Source organism: Zingiber officinale, chromosome 5A, assembly GCF_018446385.1.
Source record: "Zingiber officinale cultivar Zhangliang chromosome 5A, Zo_v1.1, whole genome shotgun sequence".
NCBI lineage: Eukaryota > Viridiplantae > Streptophyta > Magnoliopsida > Zingiberales > Zingiberaceae > Zingiber > Zingiber officinale.
In genome coordinates this window covers 150,953,679-150,973,171 of record NC_055994.1, presented here as the reverse complement: position 1 = coordinate 150,973,171, position 19,493 = coordinate 150,953,679, and the positions used below count along the sequence as shown (strand labels likewise).

General features: G+C 36.2%; 3 protein-coding genes across 3 annotated transcripts; 1 reads left to right on the top strand and 2 right to left on the bottom strand.

Annotated features, from left to right (window-relative positions):
• The first annotated feature begins 731 nt into the window (after nt 1-731).
• Nucleotides 732-11,093, top strand: LOC121980189. Its single transcript, XM_042532145.1, has 13 exons — nt 732-988; nt 1,068-1,188; nt 2,396-2,484; nt 4,594-4,678; nt 4,797-4,956; nt 5,500-5,570; nt 5,661-5,714; nt 6,523-6,613; nt 7,792-8,910; nt 8,991-9,141; nt 9,222-9,369; nt 9,444-9,689; nt 10,462-11,093. The coding sequence occupies exons 1-13, from the start codon at nt 909-911 to the stop codon at nt 10,723-10,725; spliced, it is 2,679 nt and encodes an 892-aa protein (XP_042388079.1). The 5' UTR covers nt 732-908; the 3' UTR covers nt 10,726-11,093.
• A 374-nt stretch (nt 11,094-11,467) lies between these two features.
• LOC121982485 (peroxisome biogenesis protein 16-like) lies at nt 11,468-14,220 on the bottom strand. The gene is made up of 8 exons (XM_042535574.1): nt 13,719-14,220; nt 13,566-13,623; nt 13,097-13,313; nt 12,727-13,019; nt 12,368-12,627; nt 12,132-12,199; nt 11,987-12,048; nt 11,468-11,907 (listed from the first exon to the last, which is right to left on the bottom strand). Exons 1-8 carry the CDS (start codon nt 13,785-13,787, stop codon nt 11,846-11,848), a joined length of 1,089 nt encoding a protein of 362 aa, XP_042391508.1. The 5' UTR covers nt 13,788-14,220; the 3' UTR covers nt 11,468-11,845.
• Nucleotides 14,221-14,822: 602 nt separating this feature from the next.
• On the bottom strand, nt 14,823-18,655 carry LOC121982484 (60S ribosomal protein L24-like). The gene is made up of 5 exons (XM_042535573.1): nt 18,561-18,655; nt 17,695-17,770; nt 16,325-16,426; nt 16,088-16,236; nt 14,823-15,184 (listed from the first exon to the last, which is right to left on the bottom strand). The coding sequence occupies exons 1-5, from the start codon at nt 18,569-18,571 to the stop codon at nt 15,031-15,033; spliced, it is 492 nt and encodes a 163-aa protein (XP_042391507.1). The 5' UTR covers nt 18,572-18,655; the 3' UTR covers nt 14,823-15,030.
• Nucleotides 18,656-19,493: the final 838 nt, after the last annotated feature.

Here is a 19,493-nt window from a genome sequence, read left to right as displayed (position 1 = left end):
CGCAACTCTTGTTAAGGAAAGCAAATCCTCTGGTCCGTAAATTACGGATCAGAGGATGGTCCACTACATGTAGACCTTTGATTTAGATGGACCCCACCTATTTAAAAATGGGATCCATCCAAATCAAACGTCCTCATCAGTGGACCATCTCCTGGTCCGTAATTTGCAAACCAGAGGATCCCTGTTACGTGTTAAGGCAACCCGAAATTGCTTGGATCGATTTTTCGTCAACCGATCATGAGGAATGGGAAGGATGACTAAGGACCCCATGCATCTATCTACAAATATTAAATATATAGATTTTTTTTTAAAAAAAAAAAAATCCAACTCAATGCCCCCTGATTCAACCCCCAGATGTAACCAACAAGTGAACAATCAGACAAATACATTAGAAATGATCACTTACTTCCATTTTTCAGCTGGATACTCTTGGAAAATCCTACTAGCCTGGCACAGAACACTACATGACTATCATCGAGGAAGGCACAAGGTTTTGGTAGCATACAAAATCCCATACTTCAGCAAACTCAGACCAAACTATTTTTAAAATCCAAGAGGTATTAAGTAAAAGAGATGAAATCACGAGGGGCCTAACTAATTTCTTTTTCCCTATGCATTGGTTGTGCAGGTAGGCCAATCGAGTTCGTCCAAGTTAGCTAGGTTTGATTAGTCAGTCTCACGTTGTACTACAAGTTAAGGCCGGCTCTCTATGGGAAATAAAGAATGCCAAATAATTACTGGGGACAGTTGCACAATGTAAGGAGTTATGTTTAAATGGCCACTTCCCTTCTCCCCTTATAAATGTGCGCTGCTCTCGCTTCTCCGCTGCTACTACGAATATTAACTTCTTGTTCGAGCGTGTTCGGATCAAGAGTAGCAAGCAAAGAGTAACAGGACAGAAAGTTTGCATGGAAAAAGTAGAAGGTTTTTCTATTACCTGCGAAGAGCATGAAGAGCTGATCTCCAGCTTACGAGATTGGAGAACAAGGTAGTGCTTGTCGATTCGAAGATATCAGAAGTTTTAGAGTTCTGATGATTCGTTGTTCTCTTCCGTTAATTGATTGTAGGTCGGGAATCAACGCTCCGAAGATTGAAGTGCGGTTCGAGGATTTGTCAGTGGAGACTGAGGTTCATGCTTCCAGGAGAGTTCTTCCCACCCTACCCAATGCCATCATCAACACTGTTCAGGTTCCTGGATCTTCATGAATATAAATCTCTATTACAAACCCATGATGACCCATTTCGATTATATAATTAAGTTCAGTAGTATAACTAAATTAATTGGGTATGGAAAATACAATCACCTTAAACAATTTAAGATCAATAATCTCCATGATTGATGGAATTAGACAATACCCGAGAGAAAATGAGATATTTTGGGCCCCACAACTGTCTGATAGACTAGTATGAATCTGTATAAGAGACCATCTAATTAGTTTAATTTCAATCATACCGACAGAAATGCAAGTATTCATCTAAAATTCCTACCTGGCAAGTTTCATGCAATAATTTGTTTACTGATGGATTCGACGAAAGAATTGTCCAGCAAACACCTCATCTTCTACTTTTGTCTATAAGATTTCATAACATCCCCATCATGAACACTGCATTGAGAAAGTGATTTTACTCCAACTTAAGTATCATATTCTTGTCACTTTGATTGGCCAAGCAGAAGAGGATGTAGTGTTGAGTTGACGGATATAATAAATGCGTCAGCTGTTGTAGCACAAACAACAAAACTCATAAGAGCATTGGGAGCCACTGAAAGAATAGAGATGTCATGGCAACTACATTTCACACCATCAAATGAAAGAAAACCAGTCTTTTTAGATGATTAAACCATCACAATAGACTAAAAACTTGACCCCAAAAAAAAAACACTATCACAATAGAAATCACATTAAAATTTTGTCTACCACAGTTTGTGAATAAAAACTATAGCAGATGCTTTAGGGTTAATATAGCCTGCAGATGAGCAATTTTAATGCAATTAGCAATGACAATTATGATCGATTTTTCTTAGTCAGCCAATATATAACTTATTCCACGGCAGAATAGGTTTGATATGGAGAAAGCTAGTGTTAATCAGAATATGCACAAGTAACATAATTTGATTAGGAATACTGGCTAGAGAAAATGTCAAGTTGACAAGCTCCAATGGCAATTGCTATTAGATCATCAAAGCATTTGGGTCGAAAACAAGCATGCAGTGGTGTAAATGACAGAATTAACTGTTGGCATAATAAATGTGCGTTAGATCAATACGAATCTTGATCAGAGGTGTTTACATTTAAGTTAAATTTCCTGATTTTTTTTTGTGTATACCAAACTATATTCTATTAAGATTTTAACTAGTTTATATTATTATACACATAATTGTTCTGTGTTTTAACAGGAGCTCCTGGGACGGCTTAAAGTGTACAATACAAATACAAGTCATGTCAAAGTTCTTAGTGAATTGAAAGGAATTATAAAACCATCTAGGTACTAATTTTAAATTCTGCCATTGAGATGTGTTGCTATCAGTTTGTGTGTATGTGACTTCAACACTATTTATTTGCCTGATCTCTGCATTAGTCTTATTTGCCTAGTGGACCTTTACTTTGGCTTCATTTAAAAACCAATACACGTACCTTTTATTTTATTTTTGCACAAGAATACAAGTATAATTTTTCTGGCAATGTTTTCTCAAGATTTATTGAAATTGTGCAAGCTCCGTTAGTTTTTTTCTTTTAAAAAAAAAGAAATCTCTATAATGAAGTACTTGTATTATTTTATAAACAAAAAGGCCTGAAACATTGCCGGAGAAATCACATATAAAGATAATTATATATGGGCAAGGAACGGAATAAATTATCATGGTTCATCTATTAGGGTAAACTAGGAGATTTTAACATATTTAGCTAAACAAATTTGGAACAAATTTTGTTAAATTTGTAATATTGCTAATCCTCAAATCAAAATGCTGATATTTATGCATACACGAGCTTAGTTGGAATATATGCCACCTGACCCTTTAGGCTCAGATTAGATAAGAGAAATAATTTTTTTTAGAAAATTAAATTGACAAAGGAACAAGAAAAGAGTACTAGAATTGTCTAAATCAATGATTCATTTCAGATTATATGTTTGATTTCTAGAACTAATAAGAGTATTAAACCAGAACTAACCTCCACAGTATTAAAACATTTATAGAAAATAATTTATCCAATTGGCAGAACTCATACAACTAGGCCTTCCGCCCCATCCGTCCCAATCGTGCCTACTAGCTTGCTTGACTTGTTCGGCCTGCCAGGTCAAATTGACCAAACCAGTTCAATTGACCTGCCTGAGTCATGATTTGAACAACCCCTTTGACTCGACAGGCCTACCCAACTTGTTTTGCCATACCCCACCATCTCATTCGACCCAATGGATCCATCTCTTGTTTGACTTGACAAGCCTGAGCAGTTTGCTTTCTCAATCTAGTTGATTGACTGGCTTTGCTAGACCAATTAGCATGACCTGCCCTATAACATGAATGACTCTTCAACACAGCTAGCCCAACCAACACACCCAACATGATCGACCTACCTAGACAACCAACCTACCGACCCGGTGCTGCCAATTTGATGGTTTGACCAATTCGACTGATTTAATAACCCCAACTAGTTGATTGACTAGACTGATCCAAACGTTGCTCATTCATGAAAATATATAGTTTTAGAAGGTTGTACAATCGGTATTAATTGGAGAATGAAATAAAAGTGACTATCACAAGTACATATTTGTAATCAAACATAACTTTATAGGAATTCATTCTGAATAAAATAGTGATTCATATGAATCAAATATTAGTAAACAATTGGCTGTGGTTAGATTGACCAAGGGTGGTGACAGAATTTTCTAACATGACATTGAAGGGGGTTAGTTGAGGCATATATTGACTTGGGTACTACATGCCATGACACTGGACGCATGAAATGATTAGCGATCAGATGATTGACCAGTGGTAACCCGAAACAGTTGTCTACATTAATTTCTCCAAACACTGGGGTTGAGTATATGCAAACTGGGAGCCATGTAAGCATATCAACATTCAAATAGAGGTCTTAATATTATATCAATGACTCCATATAATACGATTATAAACTTTTTAAATATATTTGTTACAAACTTGTGTTACGGCAAACTTGGTCAAAGCCCTTAAGTTTATGCTAGAGATAAAAAGGTAAAATTTAAACTCCTAACTAAACTTGCAGAACTACGGTCATAATTCTTGTAAGGTGTGATGTAGATGAGAATCATCATCAGGAACAAATTTTTCAACAGTTGTAGAAAACATGAGTCCATCTTGAGTTTAACAATATTGAAATGGATGTTTCATGAGTTAATTAATATACATCAAACTTGTAGTGTTGCACATGGGTACAAAGTAGAAGAAGAAAATTCAGAGCCTTTCATAATTAGGTTACTGTGAATACCATGTGTGATAATTTAAAATCTAAATGATAAAGCAGTTTATACGGATTCTCCGAATTCAACTTCACTGTATCTCTATGATTGCATAATATGTACTAAATTTTATATATAAGCTAAAAATAGCTATTTCAGGATGACACTTGTGCTAGGATCTCCAGGATCAGGAAAGACAACATTTTTAAGAGCACTTTCTGGAAAACTAGATCCTAGTTTAAAAGTGAGTATTTATTTTAGTTATCGCCTTATTGTGTGAGACAACAGAAACTATCAACTTAAAAGATTCTATTGAGTTCTTCAAGTTTACTTTTTGTATTTATTTGGTTGTCCATTCCTAGGTCACAGGAAAAGTAACATACAATGGACAAAAGATGAACCACTACCTCTCACAAAGAATGTGTGCATATGTTAGCCAACTTGACGCCCATCAAGCTGAGATGACAGTAAAGGAGACCATGGAGTTCTCTAGAAAAATACTAAATGCCGGAGATGATATTGGTAAGGATCTATTCTTCATTAAATTATTGCATCTCTTTGAACAACGGAAAGAGTAAACACAACCATTAAAGTAACTTATGTCCATTCCTAAATGACGACTTAAGGAAAGAAAATTCTAATATAGACAATAACAAAAACATATAATTGTGTAATGCACATCTTATATAAATTAACACAGCCTTTAGTCAACTTAATGGTTCATATTGAGAAGTTGATTTAGGGAGCAATCACTTTCTAGATGCCATATGTTTGTTGTTACCAATTATTTATTAGGTATTCACCTGTTTGCACCATTGGAAAGTTCATCAACCAATTTTCCTACAATGACTAAAAGTGGCTAGAAACAGATTACCTTGCATAGTTGAAGAAAAATAAATCAAAGTAGTTAATCTTGATCAATAAAAAGCAGAAATTTATAGTAAGGTTAAAATAACTTATCATTCTTGTTTGAAGCAACATGCTTCTTGCTAACAAACCTTAATTTGGTCATCAAACTCTTATAAAATATCACATACCAGGATGTCTCATTAGATGCTTTTCCAGAGATGCTTAAAGAAGTGAGCACAGTAAAAACAGAAGCAAACATCAAAGAAGAGACAAATACCAATACCATGGTAATCATGATTGTTCTCCACTACCCTTTATGGACAGATTAAAATTCAAAAAACACTGAAGTTTAATTGACACAACAATGGGTTATGCAGGAAACTGTGTTTTCGAAAGATGAAGGGAGTTTCATAGTTGACCATATTCTGAAGGTATTCCTTTATTTCCTGCTTAGTAATTATGCTAAAATGTGGTGCTAGGGGCCTTTTAAATGTTTATAAGCATTATCTGAAAAGTCAGTCCAAACTGCTATATGGCCACAAAAGTTTATGCTGTGAGGGACTGCATGACAGTTGACTGCACAATGGTCAGAAGAGTTACACCAATACCTAGCTTGTTTAGGTGCAAGTCATGTTCCAGTTGATATGAATGAAATTAAATCAGTTTTACTAAATAGACATGCAAGTTATATGAATTGCTTAACTCAACAAGTAAAACTTTTGGTCATAGGAAGTGTGATAGTTGATCAGCATACATTGTATGGCATTACATTTTGTGTTATATGTATTATATATATTCATAAACTATATATACATATAATTGGATTTGTTAAGATGATACATGCAAATTTTGTTGACAATGATTAGTTAGGTGGATTAATTGATGTAATATATAGTACATGCAAGCTCATTTTTCAATAAATGATGTTATACTTTATCATCAAAATAACTAACATAAAAAACAAGGACCGCACTACATACACTTTTCAAAACCTTGGTCAGAAGCATGCTGAATCAGAGTAAGAGTTACAAAATACAGAGATAGGTCTTGCCTGGGAAAAAACCTTTTTACTTCTCATGAACAGTAACAAAATTCTCTAGGATGATAGGAAGTTAATGAATTAAAATATTCAACTAAGAAAATAACTTACATGAGGAACCATTTCCCACAAGAAGCTTTAAGGTTTTCCCATGCAAAAAATAACTTGCATCTTTCAGACTTCATGACTTATTCTTTCAGGTACTTGGCTTGCATGAGTGTGCAAACATAATAATAGGTGATCAGATGAGAAGGGGAATATCTGGAGGACAAAAGAAAAGAGTCACTATTGGTATACATCTTACCTTTGGGAACATCAGTTCAGCATTTTGCATACATTTAGGTCTTTGTGATGTATGCTTCCATGCCAAAAAATAATAACAATTTGCAAAAGTTTCAAGGTTTTTTACATTACCATTTTCTAACACCATCTCAACATTTCTTAAGCTATTGGCCAATTATAGTGTTTGTTCTATGCCAATCGAATATATTAGCTGTAATTCATAGTCTACAGTGTAACTCTTTTTGAAGTATGTTACCATCTCAACAAGAACAAAGCATAGCTTCAACATGAAATCATGAAAATAATGCATCAATTCAAACTTATCATACTCATAAACATAACTAACTCGCACTGCTGGGCAAATGCCAATAAATTGAATATTGAAGATATAAGTAGTACATCATATTACTGGATAAAGCATCATTGAAGTGATAGTACGAATGGAGAGGTACCTTGTTGCAGCAACTTTCAGCTTCGAAAAACAATTAGTTTTTATTTGTTGTTGTTGAGAGTGGAGTTCTCCACACTATAATCATGTTCTTGTAAGCAGTGAAGGTCAAGGACATTAGCAACTTTGTTGCATAGATTTATGTTACTCTCATGACTGAAAAATACAAAATATGATCATGAATTACTGGTCCATTACAATATAGTATGAAAACACCAACTGCTCTGGGTAGCATCATGGCAAAACTGTAATCATGCAAGATGTTACCTTTGGAAAACAGGCTAGAATGAGAGTAGGCACCAACTAATAACCAAAACCTTGCACGACTGTGCAAAAGAATCCAGGTGTTTCTCATGTGAACATGCAATAAATCTAATGGTCTTATGTTTGAACCTCAACTACACCACATACGCCAACCATGGTTTTTGAGCTAGGTCAAATAGTTTGGATATACAACTCATGTAGTTGTTGTGGGTTGGAGTGTTAGACTAAGTGAACAACTCAAGGTTTGTATTGGACCTACAGATTGGTTTGTGTATAACCTTCAGATATGTTACTTAAACTTGGGTATGAATATCCTACAAAGGGATGAATCTAAATGTTTGAGGTTATCTGTAAAGATCTAAGGTGACAACTCAAGCTACTGAGCAAGTAGAAAATGAGTCCAAGTATTAGAGACCTTCATCACCTAAAATAAGTCTTTCTTGAAGCATATATACTCCAACATTTAATTTTGGAGGAAATAAGATATTCAAGAAAGCAGTAGTTACAATAGCACTTATTATCTTGACCATCGGTTACGGCATTTCGCGGGCGGAGGACGACCGGCGCGTCGTGAGGATTCTGGAATCCTTGTTCCGCACGTGGGACTCCGCAGCCGGCGGGATTCGACCCTCACTTTCCCACGGCCTCATGGTACTTTCCTTGTCCGAGTGGTGTGCGACGGGGTTTCTGCTGTCGAAGTCTTGGAGTAGAATTGAGTCACTTCATCGGGGGTCCTCGGTTGATAGGTGTAAGCCGAGAGCGGATTCTGCTCCTTTTCTGGTGCTGATGGCTTCCGCAGGCGTTCTTTTGGCTTTCAGAAGCAATGGAGTCGAAATCAGCCCTCCGTTAGGGAAGTCGCTCGAACTGTCCATCTCTTTTGTTGCAGAGAGTATCATTTCTAGGAGTGGGAGTGATTCTGATGCAGATGCATCTGATAACAGCGGTGTTCTACTGCAATGCCTCGCCATGGCTTTAGCCTGGTCAGGTCCAATTATTCCCAATGTATCAGTGCTTCGGTGCCTCTGTCTGGCGTTGTTGAATGAGATTTTTCCTGTACATTTTGTCACTGAAATGTCCTTGGATTCTGAGAATCGTAATGTTGCCACCAACAAGGTGAAGGAGCATCTCAATAGCATTCTTTTTAAACAAGCAGGTGCGGTGACCAGAGTGTTCTGCAACCAGTATGCTGCTACAGATGATATCACCAAGGAAACAGTTGAGAAGCATTTGTGGGATTATTCTCTTGAACTTTACTCAAATCTCCGCTTAGCTGTGTTGGTTCATCGGGGAAAGAGTGATGAATTGCTTGCGGGCTTTGAAAAGATTGCTGAAGCTGCATTCTTGATGATAGTTGTCTTCGCTGCAGAAGTTAGCAAACATAAGCTGAATAGCAAAACATCTAATGAGTTCAGACCAGAGGTCTCCTCACAAATCCTCATTACTTTTTCTTGCATTGAATATTTGCGGCGAATCCGCTTGCCTGAGTATACCCAGGCAGTTCGCCGTGCTGTTCTGACGATCCAGGAGAATGCACCTTCATGTGTTTCATTTGTTGAGTCGATGCCCCCTTATGGTGAGCTAACCAAATCACAGGGTATGTGTAATCTCTGAAACTTCATGTGATTTATTTTTTGTTACAATGTGTATATTTATTTGCATTTGAAAGCTTGACAGGCTCAATTGCATTGGTGAGAATGAGATACAATTGGTCACAAGATGAAGTGCAAACAGCTCGTATATCATTTTATTTGCGGGTTTTACCAGCTTGTATAAGCCTTGTCCCTACTGCAATGTTTGGAGAGCGCATAGCTCCAACCATGTTTTTGTATCCTTTATGAAATGTGTTCGGATGCTCCCTCATAATGCATGCGATTCTACGGTTAGTCCTTAATAGAAGTATGCCAGATATATGCAACATCCTAATGAGAAAGTAATCCGTGCTTCACATTCAGTATTTGTTTCCTTTGTATCCTCTAGTAAGGATTCTGATCAGAATGATAGAAATGCTTTAAAGGAGCAACTTGTTTTCTATTACATGCACAGGGCTTTGGAGGTAGCTTGAGTGTTATCTGTTGATTTGGATTTGGTTATTTTAGTTTCATCAACTCTAACTTTTCTGATCTACAGGTTTATCCCCAGATCAATTCGTTTGACGGTTTGACGTCCGGAGTTACAGCTTTGGTCAGACATCTCCCTGCTGGTAGTCCATCAATATTCTATTGTGTTCATAGCCTTGTAGAAAAAGCTTCTGAGCTTTGTAGGGGAGCCATGAGTGAAGATCCAACTATGTGGAAGAACTGGGAAGGAAACTCAGGTCCTCCTAAGAAGACTATTGATCTTCTCCTTCACCTCATCTATCTTATTGATATACAGGTAGCTTAGCTAAATCTTTTGTCTAACTTGATCATTTTTACTTAATCAACCTTGTTTTACTTTTATGGTGAAAATTCTCTATATACTATAAAGTCGTATTTGCTTCTCAAAGGAAAATAGTGTTCAAATACTAACTATTGTATGATCTTCAACTGAATTACTTATTACAATAAGTTTATATGTAATTAATTTTCTACAAACTAGTTAACTCCATCTTCTTATGTTGTATTGCCATTGAGGCGAAGCTATTTGTGAAAGCACATCTCGTCCAATGACCCCCCTTTGATGATAATATCTTGAAATAAAACCTGTATTAGATCAATGCTGTGTTAGATAGCGTCTAATGAATTAAAGCTGATGAACTTAACTTGTTTGTGTCCTGTTTTTCTTGTAAAATCATACCCAGCTCTAAGCCATAGCGACAAAAAAGAATAACTTAGACAAGACAACACAGATCAAGACAGTTTGGTGATATTTTTGGTGGTTCCTAAAGTTCTTGTCGATCCTTCTATGTCCTGATATCCAGATATTGATTAATTTCACACCTGAATGATCATTGCTACTCTGCTTGTTTCTTTGGTCCATTGAATTAGATAGGGTTCTACCTTTTCTTATCATTTCAGCGATTCAATATTTCAATTTAAAGTACATGTTCTAGATTCATAAACCATAGCAAGCTTCATTTGTTCTGTCAATAAAGCATCAACTTTGATTTCCTCCATGGATGAATCAAAGATATGTCTTGAGTTTCAGATTTTATCTATGCCCGCAGGCATTGCCATACTTGTTAAAACAGCTAGCCGAGCTGATGATTCAGTTGCCCAAAGATGGCCAGAATGCCCTTCTCGACGAGATGTACTCTCAAGTTGCCGAGTCTGATGATGTCACTAGAAAGCCTGTCCTGGTGTCGTGGTTGCAGTCGCTCTCATATTTATGCTCTCAGAAAACATCTCCAGCAGCCGACAAGTCTGAGAAGCATGGAAGCTCTGTGGCAAGTAAAGGCCTGAGCTTCATCAGAGGCATTGCTAAACTCTAAATGGCATTCTTGTGGTCTCAATTTTCTCCAGTGATACGAACTGTCTTCGATATACAGATCGAGCTCGGTGATTCAGGCAGGCCAGCTAATTTCTAAAGGGACACCTCGATCGTTAAATAGAAAGGACTGTCATGATTCACGATCCCTGCAAAACTTATGATTTTCTATAGCTGTCAATGGCGAGCAGCATGGCAGTTGTGGCATGAAAAGGAAGATGGGAGTGATTCCTCTTTGTGCAAATATTTATTTGGTAACAAATCAATTTGTGTAAAGATTACACAGGTTTTCCTGCTTGCTTTTTGGACAATTTAAGCAATGCGTAGATGAACTTAAAACATTAAGATGTTTATATAGACACTTTGAGTTCAGCAAGATGTTCATGCAACGACACTATTGACAAGAAGGAGAAGCCCTCGCCATGGCCTAGACCTTTCGTCAATATGTTCATTACCTTAACATTAGCCAAGCCAAGGTCACCCTTTGGGTTCTCTTGAATCCTCTATTCCTTGTTTTCTTCCCTCATATCTACTATTCAACTTCTCCACTCTTCGACATCTCGCACCGTGTCAATTGATATCAAAGCCGAAGTTTTGTACAACTAAATTGTTTACTATTTCACCTACTTCTTTGTTCTTCGACAAGCAGCTACATATTCACATCACCAGGAAGCTCCATGTTTTCTCCTAAAAAGTCTCAACGCTGCATTTAGATAATGCCGCAGTATAGGAAAACAATCACAGACTGTGCTCGAACTTGAGAAATTAGATAATGCTTAAACCAACTTATTACAATCGAGAATTTTCAATAATAGTTTTGTCTGCACTTTACAACAAAGTTTACGGAGCTGAACTAAACGACCTATTATTTTGCTCAGGCTACCTTCGACTTTGAAGAGAGATTTAAATCATACTAAAGTGTGAGTACCATCTTCGAAATCTAGGATATATCCAGATGATATTCCAACTCGAATGTAACAAAAATGAAATAGACCCAGTAAATCCTACACAAACACCATCATAGCAGTCCCTGAAGAAACATGTTTCATGTAACAGAATAAATAACTGACTCGACAATTAAGGGATCTCAAAAGAGAAAGTCATGATTGCTGAGATTTTCCTCCTCAAGAAGCTGATGTATAGGTGTAACGAGTTTGAGCTCCAACAATTAGCTCTACAAGCTTAGCTGCATAGCAAAAGAAGCAAGGATAGTACCGATAAATAGCTGAGGGATTTTGATACAAAGCTAGGACAAAAGCACAAACCTGTAAGGAACCCAATTAAAGGAACCTGACTAAAGTATTTGTCAGTCTTTTCAAGACGGTGCCTGTAGATACAAAAGGTGATTAAAATATCTAGCAAGCAATCGAACAGAGATTAGCCAAAAACATAAGGTAAGAAGATTATTACTTCGTATACTTGCTAAAGAATGGATCTCTCATGATGTACAGGGCCCAGACAAGCTTTCTCCTTTTCATCTAAGAAAAAAAAAATTGAAGATGTGAGAATGAGACAGAAATTAGCCTTTCGAATGGAAAAATAATATGGAACTTGAACAAAGGAACATGTTAGTTCTTTTTAACTGTGAATCCCATGGTGCTAATTTCATTGTCAAATGAATTTGAGATTATTGTTTTTGCACTTGCCTCGTCCTTCTCGGAAGAAGAAAGATGATAATAATTATCACCATTTCTAGGCTGTGAGTTTGTAGAGAACGATAGAAAGCTCATTCCAGTTAGATCAATGGCTAGTGAAATTAACCATGGTTTCCATGACCGGATTCCACACCTTCTAATGAACAAGACATATATCAAAGGTCTCAAGATAAAGAGAACCTCTCCTGACAAATATAACTGACCAGAGAGCCCCTTCTGGAACCAAAGAGTAGAAAGCGTCTGCTTTGCAACTGAAAGAGATGCAAAAAAAGAATACCCTGCATAAATCAAGCTTGTGCACAAACATTGAAAATGATAGTGCATGTACAACTTGGAAAAATGAACGATACCAGCAGTCTGTGAACTGTGGCGAAGCTTGTTTAACCATACTTGATCCGATAGCTTTTTTGCATTCTCACCGAAGCAGCTTAATGCAGATATGGCTCTTCCTTCTAGATTCTGCTGTATTGTACCGTAACGCTCATGAATAGAACCAGGCATATTAGATCCACCAGCCATTCTGGCATCCCCAAGCCTTGTATTATAGTTTTCTGAAACCCTCTCATCATTGTTAACTATCTCACCTCCTTGTAAGAGAATCTTGAATCCACTATCGCGAAAAGCAGCTAATCTAACAAAAGCCCTGTATAACATTGACCATGTTAAGTCAAAACAAAAGGGAACTACAAAGCATTGAGAAAGATGAGGTGACAATTTTACTTTACTGCCTCTGTTAATGCAAGATAATTCCACTTGTGCTTTTCGCCAACAAAATGCTCGGCTGCAACTTCAACAACCGTCTCCGCATCTTTGAGCATGGACACAGATAAAGACCATGGAAATGCTGAATCTCCTAGCGAAGGAGGCCTCAATTTTGTCGGAGTTGTATCGATTATGTGCTGATTCAGGGTACTGAGGATGCCCAAAAGAGCATAAACTGTGAAGAAATACCAAATCTTCAACGAAGTTACACAAAATTGAAACTTTGGCCAAATATTAACTTTTAGACACAAATCTTAACTAATCTACATTTCCATGTGTTTCTCACTTGATTATAATCTTATCAACCACAAAACTTTTCAAGACAAGAAAAGCTCAATCCCATTACTCTCGAGCAATAGATGTGGTGTTATCAGGTCCATAAGATATCATAAGATTAGAAGGCGAAGTACCGAAGTTTTCACAAAACCTGCTTCAGGACCGATCTCGGAATTGGAAAAGCGCTCCGGAAGAAGCCATGTGATGCCCTAAAGCGAACAGTTCCAGGCGCAATCAGGAGAAGCAAATCAAAAATATACGACGCCAGATTAAAAGTTAGAGCAAGATCAACGAAGTTGCTTACGTTGGCAAGGGATTCGAGAGAGTGAACGAACTCTCTGTTCTTCCTCACGAAGAGCTTGTAGGCCTCCATGGCCACTCCTCTTCTGCCCCAAAAATCGATTCCAGTCGGTCCCTAATTTTCTACCCGTGTGAATAAATACAAGCGTTTCCTACACTAGACACCTTGGATATTCCTCGGAATTATTCTATGATGAGAGGCCGAAGAGACTCAACTGTCCCTGCCGCTCCCGCTTCCGGCACAACAGAAGGGAACCGGGCGCCGGCGACTTCCCCTCTTAAAAAAAAACTGATCGAGGGATGATCCCGGAAGCAGGTGCTTGCCGGAGAAAGTACTTGTCCGAAGACGAGGAGAGAGGAGATCTATAGAGATAAGAGATAGTAACTCCCTGACGCCGGAAAGATCGCCTGAACGCCGGACGCAGAGGCCCTTCCTCGTCGGGGGTGGAGTGTGGTAGGAGGCCCAAGAACGTCGCGAATGGCTAGGGCACAACCAGAGGCATTCATTTTACAGGAGTAGGAACCGTCATTTCAACGCGATAGGAGGACAGGTTTGTCATTTCAATGTATGATGACGTCGGAAGAAACAGGAAACAACCTTTTGCATTTTATTCCTCTCTCTTTAAAAAAATAATCATTTTTGTCTAAAGGACACTTTTAAATATATAATACTTCATTATATTTTTCGATTTTGATCAAATTGAAACTATATAATTTTGACCAGTTGAGTGCTCCATGTATAATAATTTTGATTAAATTAAAATTATTTTATTTTATATTAAAAAATTAATATAAGGAACGCCATTTGATTTTTTGTTTCCCTTCAATAATATATCTAAAACAATAAATAATTATATTTCTTTCCTTTTTTTCCTTAAATAACTATCCATTTTGCACTATATCATTTGGAAACTTATTTAATATAATTGATCATTTTAAAATTTTATTTAATATTTTTAACAGACAACCTTTTTATCATCACACAGTGTGTGTTTGCTTTTTTAGATGAAAGACGAAACAAATGCGTTTGAAGTATTGAACGGTGGTAGAAATGACTACTAAGTGATGCTCCTTTACAAGGTAGGTATTAGGTCAAGTTATTAGCAAGTATTATGAACCTTTCTTAGTTGAACTTGTGGAAATAGAAGCAACCAATATCTCTACATTGCTTCTTAAAGATAGAAAGTAGAAGCTCCTGATCTTCAATATAACACTTTTAACACTTTCTGAAAAGCTTTGAAAATTCCATAGTTGAAGGTCAATTAACGTGCTAAAATCTCTTGAAAACAGGTACTGAAATAAGAATGCACTACGCATCAACGTTTTCCTCCACCACCACCAAGCTTAGGGCCTTTCGGTGCTGCACCCTTCGGCGCGCTTCTTGTCTGAGTTTTTTGCGTCTTCGCTGCCACTTCGACCTTCTTAGCCTTCTTCTCTTCTTTTGTTTTCTTGATTCTCTCCTTGATTTCACTGCCAAATTAAAGAAACAAAAAAAGTGATTAATTGACAGGACTGATCAATAGCTATGTATTTATTCCACTAAGTAAAGCGATCTTTTTAAACTACATCTCCTACTTGAATCCTCATCCATATTTAAATAACTTTTATCTTATCTTATGGCTGTTACCTAACTCTTCTTTAGTCCCCTTCCCCGTTGAAAACAATAATAAATAATAAAATATGCTGAATGCCATAGTTCATAACAACATGATATAAGAGTCTAAGGACGGATACTAGAAGAAGAAGAAAAAACTTGCATAAGCTTCACCTCTTAATCTTTTGTAAAACACCAAACTAGATCTAGCTACTTGTTCTGCTAAATACGGATTCATGTAGCTGGTATTCAGCTGAATCAGAGCTGACTCAAAAAAAATTACTATTTTTAAGCAACACACAAGAGGAGCTTACTGCAATATTTTATCTTAAATACAAACTTCTGCAATGATAAATATCGGTTTAGTTGTTAACATTCTCTTAATTAATAGCTACTTCATTTGCCACCATGATTGTGGAAATGATGCCCATTTTCCAACTTTAATTGGGTCAATTCCCTTTGTTTTCCCCCCCAGTGTCCATGAATGATAACATCTATTTCAACAAGATCCACCATTCTAGTGATCAGATCAATTCCTGGGAGCAAAATGTTTGCCAGGTATGGTGGGACCGGCCATGTAGAATGCCCGGGGTGAGCCTATGACCTTTTGCCACCAAGACAGATAACATAACATATTGACACCAGCACTGGACCAGACTCAGGAAAACAATCTGTTGTGAATCAGGATTTGATTGAACATAGATGAAATAAAGAGATGAATTTGGATGTTTTGACAGAGACAGACATGCTAGAAATTGAGAGTGGTGAGTTCAACGTACCGAAGAGCAGCTTCCCTAGCAGCATTTCGGACTTCAGGCTTCTCAGTTCTCTTCTTCTGAATCACCTCTAAAGTAGCACCAACTATTGACCTAGAATACGGCTTTTTGGTAGCCCGACGCTTTTTCTTCACAGCTTCGGCATGAATATCCTAAAATATGGAAAACAAAAGCAAATAACGAAACAACCATGGGTAATAGCATGTACATTTATGCAAAAACAAAGATCAGCAGACTCACCTTCTTATGCTGCTTCCGGTACATTGCTGTCCAGGTGAGTTTCGCAGGCTTAAGTCGGTTGTGAAAATACCTCTTGCATTTTGAATTTGAAAAAAGAAAAACCTGCAATGATAAGTGCATATCTTGAGGAAGGTTCAATGTCATCCCTGAGAGCACTAAGCACAAATTCTTTGATACAGAAACGAACAAACAAGGTACTTAAAACCACACTACAAGGAAGTTTATAATCAAGGAGAATTTGTCCACTTAAAATATTGAACAAGTGAATTAAAGATTCATATGGAGAATCATAGTTGTCAAAACCTGCCAACAGTGATATAGAAAATCCACTTTGATTATTTTTCAAAATTAGTCATCCAATGAAATTAAGAAGTTTAGAAAATTAATGAAAACAATTGTAGTTTGATTGAATTGAGTCAAAAATCAACAATAACAGGTTAAAATTTGGTCAAATCAAAACGACTGATAAAATTTGACTCATAGAGCCATCATGTTGATCCCAGTTTGATTTATAGCAAACTCACACAGGGACTGTCAATCTTCGGTACAGCGGGTGCAATTTCCTCACTGGTCCTCACAACCAGAGCCTAGTTGCTTTATAGTTTAATTAATTAAACCCACTTCTGTTTATTAATCGCGCCTAATAATCAATTTGTATTTCAAGATTAAATTCATTCTGACTAAAAATAATTTAATATTAATAAACTCAAATTTCTTGATGTTCATTTCCTCATTCAAATGATAAAATTATATATCTACATCTCTCTCTCTCTCTCTCTCTCTCTCTCTCTCTATATATATATATATATATTAAAATTTTCTTATGATCAAGAGAAAAGGATCAAAGATACTCTTATTTATTAACCTAAACAATAAAATCTTTATAGCATCAACATAATCATATCAATATAGACAATAGTCAATCTCTCTCCATGAAAGCAATCTCATCTTCTTATCCAATTCCCTTTTTCCAGGGAACTCACACCCTCAAAGTTCTTTGTCATTCCCTTTAATCTACTTGATTTTCCTTTTGTTTAGCAATCTAGTGTTATATAGTAATCTACACAAAAATGTGATTTTATTTCTCTGTTATTAGTATAATAATATGATATGTAACAATACTTCGTAGCCATTTTCTTAAGCTTCTAGAATTTCTTTGGTAATCTTATATACAAAATTTAATTATATTTTCTATCTTTTTAGAAAGAAAAAAATACCTAGAAATTCCATTTCACCGATCCTACCAATCTAAGACAATAATATTTTTGATTCTCTAACCATCTGATCTCCAGGTGCTGAGTTTGACAACCATGCAAAGAATAATGAACACATTATCCAACAGCTGAGCTACATCACTGAAATTTCATTACCTGAGAATCCGAACGCACAAATCGAATTCCCTTTCCAGGATATATCTTGGCACCACTGAAGCGGCAGAGTTCAGTTCTATGGATAAAACAGACAGAAGCAGCCATGAGCATACTATTAAAATTAACACAATAGGTATGCCGCATCACAAAACAAGCAGCAAACAAATAAGCACCAAAGAAAAGAAACATAATTTTCTATCACTGGAAAATAACAGGAACATATACAACATGAAGTCAATTGGTCAAGAATAAATGATAAGACTATATTTGTTGACACTCGTGAAAATGCTAGAATTTGTCATATTCCAATTCCGTTCTCTATGATGATATTTGTCACTCTAAGTTTATATATATATATATATATATATATATATATTTGGGTGCAGAGTTGTGATTAAATAAGCCCAATCAAAATCTAGAGAAAGCAAATTACAACATGATCAATTAAGAAATCAGTCACAGGAGGAAGTTCAATCTTTTACAAGTTCTCTGTCAGCGAAACAATTCATTTTGTTCAAACATCATTATTTTTTACAGAACAACTTGAATTTTGGGAATAAACGGGAGGCCCAAGAGCAAACATATCAAAATGGCCTCCGAATTTTCAATTAAAATTTGATTTACGACATAAAACATCACAAGCGAAGTAGTAATCAGAGTAATCTAGTACTAATTCTTCTTACCTTGATCATATCAACTGCCAAAAACAAAAATGGTAAGATAAAAACGGCGGCTATCTAGATCCAACAAAAACCCTATGAAGCAACAACGAAAAAAAAAGGCCTTTTGGATAAACCAGCCTGCCATAGATCGTAATGAAGAGAATAAATCTACTGGGGGAAAAAGGAAGACCAAAAAAATCGTACTTGAGAACCATGGCTGCAGCTGCTGCTCCCTCGCTCGCAAAACGGAAACCCTATTGACGCGTATGTGTACCATTGATAAGGAAAGTCAAGTGACCTTTTATGCCTCTTGTTAATTTGAGCCCTGAGATAGTTGGACGATTGGCCCAAATGTGGCCCAATAATGAAAATTACAAAAAATTGTTGATTATAATTAATGTTTAAAAAAACAAATGAAAAATAGGAAACTCCACGTGGCTCATATTGGCGGCCTTCCATCTTTGCTTAATTTAAAATGCAATTTATGCTTAAGAAGTCCACGTGTGAAATATTAGTCCATCTCATTGCTCCTTTCAGTCATTCTCATTGATTCCGTGTTATCACGGGCTTGCCACGAGATTTGTCCTTGAATAAATATTATATTGGGCAAAAATAAACAACAATTTATCCATCTAGATTTTTAAATTTATTAAAAACATATATTACTTTAATATTTATGAAAGAACATATCTTTTCAGTATCATTTCTATTTTATTCTTCTGATAATTTAATTGTTTTTATCAATTTTTTTCTAATATTTTTCTCTCTCTTCTTTTTCTCCTCTTTTTTTAGACAAATAACATTATATAAAATTTAGTTAATTTTTAATATTTAGTTAATTTTTTTTTAAATGAGTGTAATCGAAATTTTTTAGGTTCATCAGTAAGTTTCGATCAAAATCCATTGATGAACCTAGAGAGCTCCGATTGCACCCATTTCAATTCCTATAGATTTCTGAGATTGTAAGTAGTTTAAATATGATATTCATTATTTATTTCGATTTTTCAGAGTTATTAACATGTAACAAGTTCAAAAAGCAAGAATCACATCAGCAAAAATAATAGCTAAAAAAATTCTTTCTCCAAAGCAATATATAGAAGTCTATCTTATGGAATTATAATTTAGAGTCACGTGAGC

Excerpts from the sequence above, each read along its gene's own strand:
- LOC121980189 (XM_042532145.1), top strand. The coding sequence starts at position 909 with ATGGAAAAAGTAGAAGGTTTTTCTATTACCTGCGAAGAGCATGAAGAG. Across the intron at positions 1,189-2,395 it reads CCATCATCAACACTGTTCAG|GAGCTCCTGGGACGGCTTAA; the intron begins GTTCCTGGATCT and ends GTGTTTTAACAG. Across the intron at positions 5,715-6,522 it reads TAGTTGACCATATTCTGAAG|GTACTTGGCTTGCATGAGTG; the intron begins GTATTCCTTTAT and ends TTATTCTTTCAG.
- LOC121982484 (XM_042535573.1), bottom strand. Across the intron at positions 16,427-17,694 it reads TTGTGCGTTCGGATTCTCAG|GTTTTTCTTTTTTCAAATTC; the intron begins GTAATGAAATTT and ends TTATCATTGCAG. Across the intron at positions 16,237-16,324 it reads ACCGGAAGCAGCATAAGAAG|GATATTCATGCCGAAGCTGT; the intron begins GTGAGTCTGCTG and ends TCCATATTTTAG.
- LOC121982485 (XM_042535574.1), bottom strand. The coding sequence starts at position 13,787 with ATGGAGGCCTACAAGCTCTTCGTGAGGAAGAACAGAGAGTTCGTTCAC. Across the intron at positions 12,628-12,726 it reads CCACAGTTCACAGACTGCTG|TTGCAAAGCAGACGCTTTCT; the intron begins GTATCGTTCATT and ends CATCTCTTTCAG. Across the intron at positions 12,049-12,131 it reads TTCTTTAGCAAGTATACGAA|GCACCGTCTTGAAAAGACTG; the intron begins GTAATAATCTTC and ends TTGTATCTACAG.